This window comes from Zasmidium cellare (genome assembly GCF_010093935.1).
Source record: "Zasmidium cellare ATCC 36951 unplaced genomic scaffold M409scaffold_14, whole genome shotgun sequence".
Classification (NCBI taxonomy): Eukaryota; Fungi; Ascomycota; class Dothideomycetes; order Mycosphaerellales; family Mycosphaerellaceae; genus Zasmidium; species Zasmidium cellare.
Window position 1 is genome coordinate 179,674 of NW_022986958.1, and position 13,740 is coordinate 193,413.

The window sequence follows — 13,740 nt, forward strand, 5'->3', positions numbered from 1 at the left end:
AATGATGATGATTGGAAGGACGTGTACGGCAATGACAGGACAAACAAGTAATGCCTCTCATTGAGGACTCACATTAATACACTTCTAATGCCTCGTTCACATCATTTTGAGTGCCGGCGTTCCACATATCCTCCTGTCCCTGAGTCCTTGACCTCCCAACTCAAGCCGCTCTCGTCTCGACACTAATAACTCAAACCCTCATCCCCAATAGGTGTAATCCTCAACATCGTCGAACCCCTCAAACTCACATCTTCATCATAGACGTCCACCCTTCCCCCCAAACCGCTGCCAAATGCCCACCGCCCCCTGGACAGCGGGTTCCGGCTATTCCACATCATCCTCTCAACATCTGCCTCCCTCTCAAAGAACTGATCGTAAATCTCCCCGAGCGTCACCTCGGCAGGCAGTTGAGATCGTCCCATCCATCCGAGCGAAGCAGCACAGGCAAGTCTCCGCAGTCGAGTTTGATCCGTCGCCAGGATTCGGTGGAGTTGGGCCGGTAGTAGTACGGTTTGGGCGTGTATTCGGCCGTGAGGATGGCTTTCCTTCGAGTCGTTTTGGCGTGGCGGAGGAGTAGGGGCGCCATTGCTTTCTTGAGGGCGGGGGAGGTCAAGATCGTTCCAAGTGTGTGTGCTAAGGGGTCCTGGGGGAGGTTGGCGTGGTACATGGTTTCCTGGAGGTGTTTGGTCTTGGTGATGATGTCGTGGAAAGTGGTGTTGACTCGCTGGACGACGAAGAGGTCCTCGCTCGGTAGGTGGGTTGCGATGGCCGAGACTAGTTCTGGGAGGGCGAGGACTTTTCGTGCTGCTATCTTTCTGGCTTTGGCGGGCTTCTAAATGGAGGAGGTCAGTGGGTGGATGATCGGCAATTTGTGGTTCGGGGTCAGGGTATACCTTTGCCATGATTGCGGCTCGTAAGAGTATGGATGCCAATGTTGAAAATGAGTTGTATGGATGGTGTTTGCGGGGGGAGTTGTCCAGATACTGTGAAGCAAAGAAGGGGAGTCTAGACGATGGCGAGTTGAACCCCTGAAGTGACGTTCAATGTGGCTTCTTCGCATGTGATCGTAGCAATACACAGGCCCACTCTCCAACTCATTCGAGACTCATCCGCATGAGAGCCTTATGATCAAAGCGCTGCATAACCGCTTCAGGATTCTGGGACGGAGTCGTCGACCTCTGTGTGATTTTTGAAGACAGGGCAGGTTGCAGGGGATGGTGATTGGAAGTATCAAATATGTGTGCGGCACTGAAAGCACCCTTGAGCAAATGAGGCTACCACGAGACGTTTTCCCGTGCCTTCTGATATTTGATCTCCATAGAAGGCCTCCTCGGTGCTTTGCTCTCCTCACCTCCGCCTCCTTGATCATATGCATGGAACGCTCATCGAAAAGAAACGGCCCTGAGACCCCAATCCCATGTGCATGCCATTACCAAATGGACCAATAATCACTTTGCTCTGCCTGCCTTCTGATCGATTCGTTCGTCCGAACCACAGCCCACTCCCTCGAGAACGCATCCACAAGCTCTCCAAGTGTGGCCATAGGACCCAAATTCAGTTCAACGACAGGCGGATAGCGCGTCGTGACAGAGATCGGCAAGTCCTTCCAGCCGATCTTGATCTGGCGCCAAGAGCCGGTTGACCTCACGGTGGGAGTCTTGGACAGGAACCGATTCTTGTGCTTCTTTTGCCTGTCATTGTACCAGTCGCGGGTCGTGTCACAATGGAGATGGACGTGACCATCGTCTATGCCGCGGTAGCCCAGTTGCAGAGGCTCGATTGCGGACTCGAGCGGACGGGAGGCGAAGGTGTAGTCATCATGTCTGGTTCTGGCGAAAAAGTCGGTGGTCGAGTCAGAGGCGTCATCCCCTCCCCAAGTTCGAGGTGCATGGCTTGACGGATTGCCTTGAAGTCCTTGATGGTGTCGTGGAAAGTGGAGTTGACACGCTGGAATATGAAGAGGTCGTCGATCGGCAAGAATTTGAGGATGTTTTCGACGAGTTCGGGGAGGGCGAAGACTTTCTCTGTGGGCTTGATGATGAGAGGGTGCGGCTTCTGTTGTTATGGAGATTAGTTGTGGGACAAAGAAGCGGGTTTCGGTGGTGTGAGCATACCTGGTCTGAGATGTCCGCCATGATCGCGAGTGTGTTGCCGTGCAGGTGTCAGGTCGAAGATGTTGAGGTGTTGTAAGTGTGGAGGAAGTTCGCCGACATGAGGCAAACATGTGGAATTTGAGGAAGCTGCACTGGAAGCCGCGAAGTTTCGAAAGAAGGCTAGCTCGTTTGCATGTGAAAGTCACGAGATGCCCCATCACCAAGGCAAAGTCCAGCTCACCTCACTCCCCTTTGACGAAAAGCCACGAAATCTACCTCCCCATTTCCCACTACCCCAACCCTCATCACCATCCCGATTCAAAAATGAGCACTCCATCGGCGTGCTCACAACCCCACCATTCTGACCTCCTCCTCGACCCAAAAAACCTTCACATACCTTCACATACCTCCAAACCCTCTCTTTCCTCAACCTCCAACAAACGCGCAACTTTCACTTCCAGATACTTCACAGGAAGATCTTACCATCAGCCGCATCTCATCCACTGTTCGACGTGAAAGTAGTCGTTCGTCCAGGGTGCGGCGGGCTATGTCATCGATTCCATTCTTCTGCAATGCAGGCGATTTTTCGGCTTCGGGTTATGATAACCATTGAAAGTAGCAAAGGAAAACTTGCCGAAAGGTTCTGTGCATCACACTGGACTTGACCACGTGCGATGTCCGCAAAGGAACAGTAAGAAGCGTCTCCAATGTCGAATCTTGATATCAAGCCATTGCCCATGAAATCAAATACATTGAGCACTTAAATGCCATGGTTTGGTATACCAGACGATTGTCGCCATGAATCCAGCGTGAGCCATGTTCTCTCAAACATGGCAGGACGCTGGCTCGTCCACAGAGCCTGACAAAGCCGTCTCATGACACGTTTTCCTTTGCAGGCAGGAATGAAGTGGTTCGAGGTGAGCATGGCATGTAATGATGTTTTGCCGGAATCAGGTAGCCCGAGGGAAGAAGTCGTACGCCACAGGCTTTCAAGCACGTGCTTCAATGTTCGACTGGAGCCACCTGGGGTCAGTTTTGGGTTACGCTAGGGAGAAACGGTTCCACCATTCAGATCTGCTCTGGGCAGTCAGTGCATGTTAGAAGAGCATGGCACTTTGCAACACACATACAAGGAATCCAGTGGCATCAGCAGGTCTAGGTGACGGATTGTGCACCTTAAGAAAGTCCCATTTCATCAGGGTGGCCGTACTGTAAGCCCGCTACCTTATCCTGGAACAATCGCAGTCCGCCTCAACCATAGTACATGACCGGCGTCAAATTCCCCAAATGTCCTCGGCCTGCACTGACCGCTTTGTCCGCGAGCTCGCCCAGCGTCTGTCCTTCACTGAAAGTACCAATGACCGGAAAGCCGCAGCAGTGCAGTTCCATCTGATGTTCTGGGTGGTAAGGGACAATCAAATTCCGCCATGAGTTTCCCTTTTGCTCGATCTTCTTGCTGCCGTCCAGAGTACATGGCGCCCTACCGACCATGACGCCGGGCGTCTCCTCAGACCAGAAGAGCGATATGTTTAATGCCAGAATCAGCGCTTCGGGTCCTGAGCTCGGCCGTAGGTGACACCAGAAAGGATATAGCACACTTTGGATCGCGGCGAAGAACATTCGGTAGCTGTCCAGCATTGCCGGAAGATCAGGCTTAGGCTGTATCGATGGCTTGGGCGATTCGAGAAACATGGCTCTTCGTAATGATGGCGATTTGTGGATTACAGCATGAAACCGTTTGCTGACTCTTTGCACGGTGAAGAGGCTCATCCATGACGATCCATCGAGGTCTCCAACGTGTAACAGAATGTTTTCGAGCAGTTCAGTGATGCGCAAGACCTTTGCTGCAGCGGAGAGATGTGCGGGGATTGATGTCTCAGGGTCTGTCAGTGAAAGTCCACTGCGCTACGAGGTAAACAGATCGTACTGAGTCGTGATTGGAGCATGGTGCTATTTCGCCATTGAGGAGAGCCATGCTGATGATGTGATCGTAGATGCGGTTTAGGATCGATGGCGACACTGTGATCGAGCAGGAAGTTGTGATCGAAGATTGCAGTGCGTGAAGAGACGGCACCTATATCTCGTGCGCAATCCATCTTTACCCGGTACGGCAGGGCCGGTCCAGGAGACGATGAGTGGGTCAGGCGTGGCTCTGAAAAGACCCTTCTTTCCTCGGTCGTTCCCCGGTTAGGAGCCTTTTCGGTCTTCGGGCGCGCTTGCGTCTTTCGTGCCGTACGCGATTCCAAGTAGTTCTGTACTTGCGATCCACAAGTAATACAACAGCCGAAAGCCATGATCCATCCACATGTTCACCGATTCTGCAGCGAGTTTTCTTGTTGGCAATGGGAAAATCCTTCGAAGTCCACCTCACTTGAGTACGGTGTTTGCGCCTCTTGCGGCAAGATATTCCTGCACCTGCGTTGTACTCAAGCCTTTCACAACGGCATATATCTCTGCGTTGAAATAGTAGAGTCCCGACTTTGGGTCCTTGTACTTCGCAGGCAGACCTGTAATATCGCAGTACTTCTTCTTGGGCTTCAGGCTGGGTGCAGCTGCTATACTGGTGTATGTGACACTCGGTCCAGTGAAGCCTGTTCCTGGCATCGGTGTCGAGATGCCATTGCTCTGCTTCGCGTTCTTCTCCAATACCAGCCTCCCCAGATCTTGGCTCATCTTCTCCGGGTTGGGGTTGAGTGAGGGAGTGTTCGTGCCGTCGGTCGCAGGCGTGGGTGTGCTGGCCCCGGAGTTCTGCTGCGTGTTGAGCATGCTCTGCTGCGCGCGCTGAGCTTCTGAGAGGATCTGCTTGAGGTTTTTGTTGCGGCGCTGGGGAGGCTTCCAGTTGGGGTTGCGGAAGGGCTTGTGGATCTTGTACATGTCGAGCGTGTCCAGCAGGGCGGCGTGCGTCTCATCGTTGGAGGCGGTGGTGATGGGCGCCATGATGTCGTGTTGAACAGGCTTGAAGGTGAGAGAGTGTTGTATTCCGCACGGAGTTGCTGTCGACGTGCATGTACACTATGCATGCACGGGCAAGCTGCACGAGAGAGACAGCGGACCCCACAAAAGTGATGGCACACCGCAGCTGTTCGTTCACGCGTGCCACTCCCTCCAGACATCCAGGCACTCGAATAAAACACAGTACCTCGACGATCACATCCACCTCAATACCAAAGACAACCTCACCTATCGGAACGACCACCGCAACCATGAAGCTCCTCTACATCGGCGTACGCAACCACCACGCCCATCCCCCTCCAACCCAACATCTAACACCTCCCCACAGATCCTCAAAAACGAAGACAAACCCGCCGTCGAACTCTGCGCCGAACGCGAACTCTCCTCCTTCTCCCGCTTCACCCGCGGCAGCGTAGGAGAATTCATGTCCGTCTTCAGCAAAACCGTCGCAGAGCGCACCCGCGCGGGCCAACGACAAGACGTCGAAGAGCAGTCCTACACCTTCCACGCCTACGCCCGCAGCGAGGGCGTCGCGGGGATCATCATCAGCGACCACGAGTACCCGGCGTTGGTGGCGCATCAGTTGCTCAGTAAGATTTTGGATGAGTTCACCACGAGGTACCCGCGGAGTACGTGGGAGAATAGCAATGGCGAGGTGCCGTTTCCGCAGTTGAAGGAGTATATTCAGAAGTATCAGGACCCGCAGGCGGCGGATAGTATTATGAAGGTGAGGCCTACAACAAATCTGCGGGAACCAGGAGAGATGGTCGGGGGCTGACACAACCTCTTTGCGCGTAGATCCAAAAAGAACTCGACGAAACCAAGATCGTCCTCCACAAAACCATCGAATCCGTTCTCGAGCGTGGCGAGAAGATTGACAGTCTCGTCGCCAAGTCTGACGGCTTGAGCGCCCAAAGCAAGATGTTCTATACCCAGGCCAAGAAGCAGAACAGCTGCTGCACCATCATGTAACCAACGAAGCGATTGAAGGGCATTTGCATGGCGTTCAAAAGGAGTTTGTGTGTACGGACATGAACGAATGGGGCTTCGAAAGAGCGAAAGACGCAACTCGAGGCTCGCAGAATGGATGTGGTACGCTGGCATGATACTCATGATAAAGTCATAATAGAAGCGCTGCGGTTCGATCATGTGTCCGCGAAAACAAATGCGAAGTGTATGCTTTTGCGACCCCGGGTCCCCATCTATTGCCTGCTGGGAGCGTCTGTCCTGGTGCTCGACGCACTACGTCTCTCTGCTAACGATGCCATGGTCCAGAATCCAGTCTCCATCTATGCTGGGTCAGCTTTGGCGAGGTCTGTTGGGGGCATTGCAGCTTACCTTGGTGGCGTGAATGAAGATCTTGACCAGCTCCTCAATCCTGGTAGGTGACTGCTTGAAGGCATGCTTCTCGACCAGTGCTTTCAGACATTAGCACACAATCAACCAGCACTTTGGAACTCAACTCACCACACCCCTTCTTCACAGCCTCGGTATAATCCGCTGCAACATAGTTATTGATCCACGTCACATAACGATTCGGCGTCTTAGGCGGATTCGTCCTCTGCAGCTCCTTCAGTCTCCGCGCAATCATACCATATCCGAGCAGACAAGGCAACAAGCTGATCTGCAGTGCCAGCCAATCTTCGGACTGGCCGATATCAAGCACGTAGCGACTGTAAGCCGTACACGCCTGGCTCTCTTCGTACTTGTCCATCATCTCCTGTGTGAGACCGAAGTCCTTGCACTCTTTGATGTGCAGCTGCATTTCATTATTGATGTGGAGAACGATTTGTGCCGCACCAGCGATGTCGTCGATGTGTTTGCTCTTGTATCCAGCAAGGGCGTTGGCTCGGGCAAAGTGGGTGAGGTAGAGGTAATCCTGGATCATGTAAAACTTGAAAGCTTCCGGTGGTAGAGTGCCGTCTCCCATTCGCTCGACGAATTCGTGATGCGTGTATTCGAACCAGGAAGGTTGCACATCGTAGCGGTCCAGGAGGTAGTCGATGAAGCCGCCTGGAGGGAAAGGCTGGACTTGGAGCGAGTGGAAATGGTTGATAGGACCTTGACCGTAACCGAGCTTGACGGCAGTCTTAATCCCGGCGTCGACGTATCGAGAAGCAGCCAGGACGGCTTGGACGAGATCAAGGCCGAGAGCGAGGTTGCAAGCAAGAGCTGAAGCTAACGAGCAGCCGGTGCCGTGGAGGTTCTGTGACTTTTGGAAGGGAAACTCGATCACATCCACTGAATCGCCACCGAAGAGGATGTTCGCCACAATCTTCTTGTCTTCTTCAGTCCGCGCGACTTGGTAGTCGTTCGTGAGCGGGAGATGTCCACCTTTCAAGAGAACGAACTTGGGACCTAGTGCTTGGATCTCAGAGGCGAGGCGCTTGAGGTCTTCCACGTTTCGAATCTCAACTGGGTCCTTGTCGGCTTTTCGTAGCATGAGATTGGCCTCGGGGATGTTTGGGGTGAGGATTGTCGTCACTGGAAGTAGTTCTTGAACAAGGGTCTTGACGGCCTTCTCAGGCAATAGTTGGGCGCCACTCGTGGCCACCATGACCTTCGCACAATCATGTCAGCATTGGCGGTGAGCAAGTAGGCGTCGTGATAGTCCTACGGGATCGACCACTGATATCGGCACTTTATGCTCCTTGATGGCATTCGCCACGACCATGACGGTCTGCGCCGAAGCCAGCATACCTCTAAGATGTTAGCACTTCCATATCCGGTCTCGAATCGTACGAATAAGGTTTGGCCTGGGTACCTGTCTTGAGCACATCGACGCCAATGTCTTCTATGCACGCATCGATCTGCTTCTGCACGAAATTCGACGGCGTCTCCTGGATGCCATACACGCCTTGAGTGTTCTGAGCCGTCAGAGCGGCCGTCGCGGTCATCGCATACACGCCATGAGCGGCAATCACATGTCGAGACGTTAGCTTTGCGAACTACTGTCATTGGTATGGTCGCTTACTTTCTGATCCGCCTCCAAGCCCGCTCCGCCGCTGCTGTCAGATCCAGCGACCACCAGGATTCGTTTCATCTTGTGTGTGATGAGCGAGCGTCGCGGTCTGACACTCCTGGAAAACCGAGGACGCAGGTCGCGTTTGGGGTCCAATTTCTGAGTACCAAGCGCGCCGTTACGTCAGCCCTTGCCCGCTGGTACGAGTTGGAAACGAGTTTCAACGTCGTCGCGAGGCGTAACAAAAGGAGATTTCTTTGTGTAACCGTTCACAAAGTTTCTGCACGCAAGCAAGCCCTACTGATGATCCGTCCAATTGGGGCTGTTGCTCATGTTTGATATCTCCACTACGTAGTTTTTTGTGGCTGCGATTGCCGCAACAATCAGTGGCACAGCAAACAAAGCAGCAAAAGAAGTCGCTCACACACAGCAGAGTGCAACAGACAACGACAGTGCATTTGACAAGTCCTACTCATCAGTCCGAATCGTCCGAATCGAACTCCAACATCTCGGGGTCTTCATCAAGCCGTCAGCAATCTCCACAGGCGCTGGCGAAAGGCACCCATACCTCGAAGAAGCTGATATTCGAATCTGCCGTCCAGCTGTTTTGCCATCACGTCACGAATCAGGTCTTGACTCTCCGGCGAAATCGCTGATTCTGGGTCTGCGTTGTCGACTGAGAGCGTCAAGCCGTAGTTGCCCTGCCCAGCCCATGTCAGCAAATGCATATCATAGATCATCGTGTAATGGAAAACAGGCTGCATGTGGCAGATATTCCTTCGGATTCACAGAGGAGGATTCAACTCACCTCTCCCAGCTGGCTCACGAAATCGATTATGCCACTTTCCGTGAAGGAAGTCACGCCGCTAAAAGTGATCACCTTCAGATTCTGCAGGTTCGTGAGGTGAGTGAACACTGCATCAGAGACCCCGTAGCCACCAATGTATAGGTCTTCGAGGTTAGGAAGCTGTTGAGCTATGAGGCCGATATGCTCATCGCTGAAGTAGTCGGATATACGTGTGAGTCTCAATTCGCGAAGGTCCTGCGGCTATGTGTTAGTCCTATACTAGACAATAACGAAGTCTCCAATGAAAGTTGCTCCACGATGGGAAAGATTTGAAGGAGGCACCACTTACCTTCAGGGAGCAGAATGCGTCCATGAGAGTCTCAAGATCGTCTCGTGTAACAGGGTCTGGATCCGCGCGAAGCAGAAGACTTCGAAGCCGCTTCTGTTGGCTCAACGCCTGGTGAAAGTCGTGGTGATCCTTGACCACGTACCTGTAGATTGCATGTCAATACTCAGCTTTGGTGTAGGATGCTGAGAACCTTACATAGCTCCTTCTGTAGCATTGACCTGCAGCTTTTGCAGCGATATGTCTTTGTTTAGCAATACTGGCAGAAGTAGGTCTGGCGCCGAGACGAAATTGGTGAAGCTGACGTCTACCAACGATCGACAATTCTTCAGCCATTCCACGATTTCGAGGAACACGTCGTTATGAGTGGCCTTTAGATCTGGAGACGGAGTGAACGAGGCAAGCGCCAAAGTCTCTACAGCTGTGCATCCCTGAAGAAGGGCAAGAGCTTGTACGCCTGCGGATGGTCAGATAGGTTGCAATAGCAATCGTGCGAGGTTCAATACCTTCATCTGACAGCCCAAGCTTGAGCGACTGGAGGCTCTTGCCATGACTACTCAAAGCCAAGCAAGTCTCTGGACCAATGCGACATGCACTGATGTTCTCGAATGAGCTGAGTGTGTTTTCTTGCATCCCTATTCCGTTATCAGTGGGATTTCTTGACAGGCTTTTAAGCACAGGCGACATCTGATCCTTCTGGGATTCACCCAGAGAAATGGCCGATCAGCAATGGGAACGTGAACACCTACCACTGATGAAGGTAGCAAGTTGGTGGTCGGCATCCTCGTTCGCGGAATAGTAGATTCGTAGGTTCGTCAGATTGGGACAGTGAGCGTGCAGTAGGTTGCGGATCGTTTCATCAGCAAGCGCCCGTCCATCCCACAAGTCAAGAGACTTCAAGTGAGGTAGCCTTGGAGCCCAGTCTAGTAATGCGGTCGAGAGGATGTTCGAACTCGTCGGCTCAGATAAGGCTTCGAGAAGAGGTGCTTGCTGCGTGATCTCATTTCCAATCGCGCTGATGATCTTCTTAGTATCTAATCGATTGGCGCGGCCATACTGTGACCAGTCAGCAGAGGACGTGACAATGTGTATTGTACCAACCTTGCTGGGCGTTTGCATCACGAAGTGAAACTTCGCAAGCTCGCCCTTGAAGAACTGCTTCGCGATCTGTCCTCGAAACTTGTCATCGTCGAGTAAATCGCCAAGGTCACGAAGATCCAGGAACCGCAAATGCCGACAGTATGGATTGATTGTCCTGCCGAAAGCGGACAGCGTTATCGTCCTCCAGAGGATCGACCATCTTTGGACTGTGAGTTCTTGTTCGGCTAATGGTAAACCTTCTCCGCCTCCCTTGACGGGGGCATAATGGCTGATACTGCAAATGGTCAATCAAGATCAATGGAAGTAGTGTGACCGAACTCACCGATACAGCGCATTGATCGCACCAGCATTCGCAAGCTGCTTGCTGGCGACAATGCAGCTATACAACGTAGGGAAGTCCAATCGCTCGGATAACTCGGCGGAAAGGAGATGGAAGAGGTCTGCCGGCAGCGCCTGTAGCCCTTGTGTCGTCGTCGCCATCAAGCAATGAATAACCTCGATAGTGCTCCCTCCGATGCCGTTGCAACAATGCCAAGTCTTGATGTTGATGGAGTGATGTCGAGGGTCAAGGACGCGGTTGTGTTGCTGACTGGAAGTCCCCGCGCTTCGCTCTCGCCTTCATGACGCGCCCATACGCGACCAGCATCAACAATTCCTGAGCCATCAAGAAGAATGCGATCGGCAGCCCAAGCATCGCACAATGGCGGTACTGAGCTTCTCGCTCACTCCCGAGGCCACTGGGCGAGTGTATGAGCTGTTGATCTGCCTGGCCAAGTTCGGCGAAACAGTCTCTTTGGAAGCGAGGAGCGAAAAGGTCGGTTCTGCAGGCGATAGAGAGAATGTTTGCACTGAAGATTCACTAACTTAGCGGACAGCTAACTCTTACCGCACTGAACCTGTCGAGGACGGCGTACGCATCTTTCTCTCTGGATGCGAGGCAATTCTTCATCAGCTACGACTTCAATGCCAACAATGCTGCGAGCGCTGGTGACAGATTCACATGCCAGCTCTACAACAAGGTTTGGAACGTGATAGATCAAAGTAGAGCGGCTCTGACAGATCCATCAGGCTCTGCAGTCAGTATTCAAAGGCCGGACGAACGAGCGAGGTAGAGAAACCGCGGTCGAGCAGTGTGATGTCTCCATCCAAGACCAGCCGGACAAGACAGCATGCCGGCTTATCGTTAAGATGCTATCTAAGCATGGTGAGATCTTATAAAGTCGTTCTGCAAGAATCGAGCTGATATTCATGCAGGTATGACCAAGACATACCGCTTGACATACGAATCTGTGGAGGTCATGCATGCACTCTTCGACAAGACAGCTGCTACTCAAGGGTGGCGAGTATCCTCCCGAGTGCTTCGAGAGTACATCGAGTACTTTGGTCCCAAGACGGAGCAGCTTGATCTCGTGGCGCAAGACGGGAAAGCCGTGTTTACAAGCTTCACGCAGAAGATTCAGGACGGCAAAGGTGAAGCATCATATCTGACGGACCTCAACTTTGTGCTAACTGTTCCCGCAGAAGTCCTCAAGCAGCCACTCGAGACGGCCATTTCCATCCACACTGAAGACTTTGAAGACTTCCACATGCAAGAGGGCATGCATATTGTCATCAGCGTCAAGGACTTCCGCGCCATTGTCACCCATGCCGAGACACTCAAAAATCCCATCACGGCCTCGTTCTCCTATCCAACCCGACCTCTGCAGTTCAGCTACCAGAACTTCGGCATCCATTCCGAGTTCACACTGATGACAACTGGCGATCACCGTGGCACATCGTCGACGCCGAATCCGAAATTCGTCTCTACCAGGAGCATCTCAAGACAGCCGTCTGTCGTTTCACTGCAGGGTAACAGCAGAGCTGCATCTGAGATGCCACCTCCGGCGAGGCCAAGCGCTGGTAAACCATTCTCTAGCCAAAGCCAACGCCCTTCACTCAGAGAGCAAGTCCGGCCGACATCAGCAGCCCAGGACGATGATGATCCTGATCCTGACAGCTTGTTCCTTCCGAAAAACGGTGGCGATGACGACCAGACTTGGGACCCGCCAAATTACGAGCAGGAAGAGGAGGACGAGATGCTCGGCTGGGATGCAAGCAACGAGAACCTGGGCAGTTTCCGTCCGACCATTCGGGACGTGAATAAGGCGCGACCGCCGCCGAGGAACGTCCGAGACACTGTGAGCAGCCAAGATGAAGGCCTAGAACCAACACAGCGCCTCTCTCAGGTGAGTATGATATGAATAATTGCTCGTATGTGAGAGACCGCTGACTCCTCGGCAGTTGCGTGGCATGTTCGACTAGGTGTTCATGATGCTGTGGGCTTTGGGGCTGTCATCCTCGTATATACGCCTGTCGTTCGTGACGACGAAGCTGGTCGCGCAACCGGCGAATACGGCAGATGCTGCACGAAGCAACTCGATGCAGTTCCATCGGTCTTTCACGTCGCCATTCTCAGCGGTACGTTGCCCACAATTTCCGTGCTCTCCCCAACCCCAGGCTAAGACTTTACCAGAAGATGTGAGACCAAGGCAGTGTTCGCTACCAGCAGCAAATGACTCAAGGTGAGGCATTCCAGGAGGAGGAAGTTGTCCGTGGTCATTCCTGCCCCATCCTATGAGCTTGCCAGATTCGAAGAGCACGTAAATGCTGCCCCAAGATGCTGCGACTTGCTTCCATCCCGGTACTGCTTTGGGAGCGTCCGCTTTGACGCCGAAACGATCGTTTCCATTTGGACCCAGCAGAAATAGCTCACCCTTGGACGGTTCGCCGAAGATGCATGTAAAGTCCTTCCCACAGATAGCACTTACAGCACAGAAAGGAATGCCCTCGATCTTTCGCGGCGTCCAGCTGTTCTCAGCAGGTTCTCCAAGCTGTCCTTTGCGACCTTTGCCCCAGCCGTAGACTTCACCAGTTGACAGGACTGCGACTGCGTGCCCCATGCATGAAGCAAGCTTGACGATGCTGGTGTTTCTCGGTGGAAATCCCTCGACAGGCGTTGGATGCTTCGCAGTCGTGACATCTGGTCCGAGTCCCAGTTCACCTGAATTGCCAGTGCCGCAAGCCATGAGCATGCCGCTTTTACATATAAGCAGAGTAGCAGACCAAGTAGCCGTGATCATGACCTCCGCACAGTCACTGTCGATCGTGTCAGGTGGCACCTGAACGTTTGTGAGAGACGCCGATCTGGTCTTCCCCGTCGTTGGACATCGCCCATCGCTATTGTGGCCAGCTGCTGCGAAGTTGCGGTTCGTGAAGAGGATGACTGTGTGGTTGCCACCGCATGCGACGTGCTTGACTGGGGCTGCTGACACTCCTGGAGAACCGTTGACTGGATGCGGTGTTGCGGCATCGGATGTACTGCCTATACCGAGTTGGCCCGATCCGTTGGAGCCAAATGCGTAGAGTCTGTTGATCGAGTATCTTGGATCATCAGTTTTCTTTGGTTCGATGGCTTCTGAATGGAGACCTGCCGGGGTCAGGCTGGTCATGAGCTCCTCCA

At 53.1% G+C, this 13,740-nt stretch overlaps 9 protein-coding genes across 9 annotated transcripts; 2 read left to right on the forward strand and 7 right to left on the reverse strand.

The window, feature by feature from the left end:
* Positions 1-182: 182 nt before the first annotated feature.
* On the reverse strand, positions 183-902 carry M409DRAFT_53683 (uncharacterized protein; the record flags this gene model as incomplete). Its single annotated transcript, XM_033812439.1, has 1 exon — positions 183-902. The coding sequence occupies one exon, from the start codon at positions 900-902 to the stop codon at positions 183-185; it is 720 nt and encodes a 239-aa protein (XP_033668590.1).
* An 844-nt stretch (positions 903-1,746) lies between these two features.
* M409DRAFT_21855 (uncharacterized protein) lies at positions 1,747-2,135 on the reverse strand (the record flags this gene model as incomplete). Its single annotated transcript, XM_033806061.1, has 2 exons — positions 1,747-2,055; positions 2,115-2,135. 2 exons carry the CDS (start codon positions 2,133-2,135, stop codon positions 1,747-1,749), a joined length of 330 nt encoding a protein of 109 aa, XP_033668591.1.
* Positions 2,136-3,344: 1,209 nt separating this feature from the next.
* On the reverse strand, positions 3,345-4,068 carry M409DRAFT_21856 (uncharacterized protein; the record flags this gene model as incomplete). Its single annotated transcript, XM_033806062.1, has 2 exons — positions 3,345-3,968; positions 4,021-4,068. The coding sequence occupies 2 exons, from the start codon at positions 4,066-4,068 to the stop codon at positions 3,345-3,347; spliced, it is 672 nt and encodes a 223-aa protein (XP_033668592.1).
* A 392-nt stretch (positions 4,069-4,460) lies between these two features.
* On the reverse strand, positions 4,461-5,030 carry M409DRAFT_21857 (uncharacterized protein; the record flags this gene model as incomplete). Its single annotated transcript, XM_033806063.1, has 1 exon — positions 4,461-5,030. One exon carries the CDS (start codon positions 5,028-5,030, stop codon positions 4,461-4,463), a length of 570 nt encoding a protein of 189 aa, XP_033668593.1.
* Positions 5,031-5,296: 266 nt separating this feature from the next.
* Positions 5,297-6,017, forward strand: M409DRAFT_65829 (uncharacterized protein; the record flags this gene model as incomplete). The annotated part of the gene is made up of 3 exons (XM_033816683.1): positions 5,297-5,317; positions 5,374-5,772; positions 5,844-6,017. 3 exons carry the CDS (start codon positions 5,297-5,299, stop codon positions 6,015-6,017), a joined length of 594 nt encoding a protein of 197 aa, XP_033668594.1.
* A 230-nt stretch (positions 6,018-6,247) lies between these two features.
* Positions 6,248-7,942, reverse strand: M409DRAFT_21859 (uncharacterized protein; the record flags this gene model as incomplete). Its single annotated transcript, XM_033806064.1, has 5 exons — positions 6,248-6,334; positions 6,384-6,463; positions 6,513-7,605; positions 7,663-7,745; positions 7,810-7,942. The coding sequence occupies 5 exons, from the start codon at positions 7,940-7,942 to the stop codon at positions 6,248-6,250; spliced, it is 1,476 nt and encodes a 491-aa protein (XP_033668595.1).
* Positions 7,943-8,482: 540 nt separating this feature from the next.
* M409DRAFT_65831 (uncharacterized protein) lies at positions 8,483-10,721 on the reverse strand (the record flags this gene model as incomplete). Its single annotated transcript, XM_033816684.1, has 9 exons — positions 8,483-8,523; positions 8,576-8,708; positions 8,816-9,049; positions 9,144-9,285; positions 9,339-9,597; positions 9,647-9,775; positions 9,890-10,196; positions 10,242-10,515; positions 10,564-10,721. 9 exons carry the CDS (start codon positions 10,719-10,721, stop codon positions 8,483-8,485), a joined length of 1,677 nt encoding a protein of 558 aa, XP_033668596.1.
* A 220-nt stretch (positions 10,722-10,941) lies between these two features.
* Positions 10,942-12,542, forward strand: M409DRAFT_65832 (uncharacterized protein; the record flags this gene model as incomplete). The annotated part of the gene is made up of 6 exons (XM_033816685.1): positions 10,942-11,055; positions 11,117-11,260; positions 11,310-11,445; positions 11,496-11,711; positions 11,763-12,466; positions 12,522-12,542. The coding sequence occupies 6 exons, from the start codon at positions 10,942-10,944 to the stop codon at positions 12,540-12,542; spliced, it is 1,335 nt and encodes a 444-aa protein (XP_033668597.1).
* On the reverse strand, positions 12,539-13,729 carry M409DRAFT_65833 (uncharacterized protein; the record flags this gene model as incomplete). Its single annotated transcript, XM_033816686.1, has 1 exon — positions 12,539-13,729. One exon carries the CDS (start codon positions 13,727-13,729, stop codon positions 12,539-12,541), a length of 1,191 nt encoding a protein of 396 aa, XP_033668598.1.
* Between the last annotated feature and the right edge of the window lie 11 nt (positions 13,730-13,740).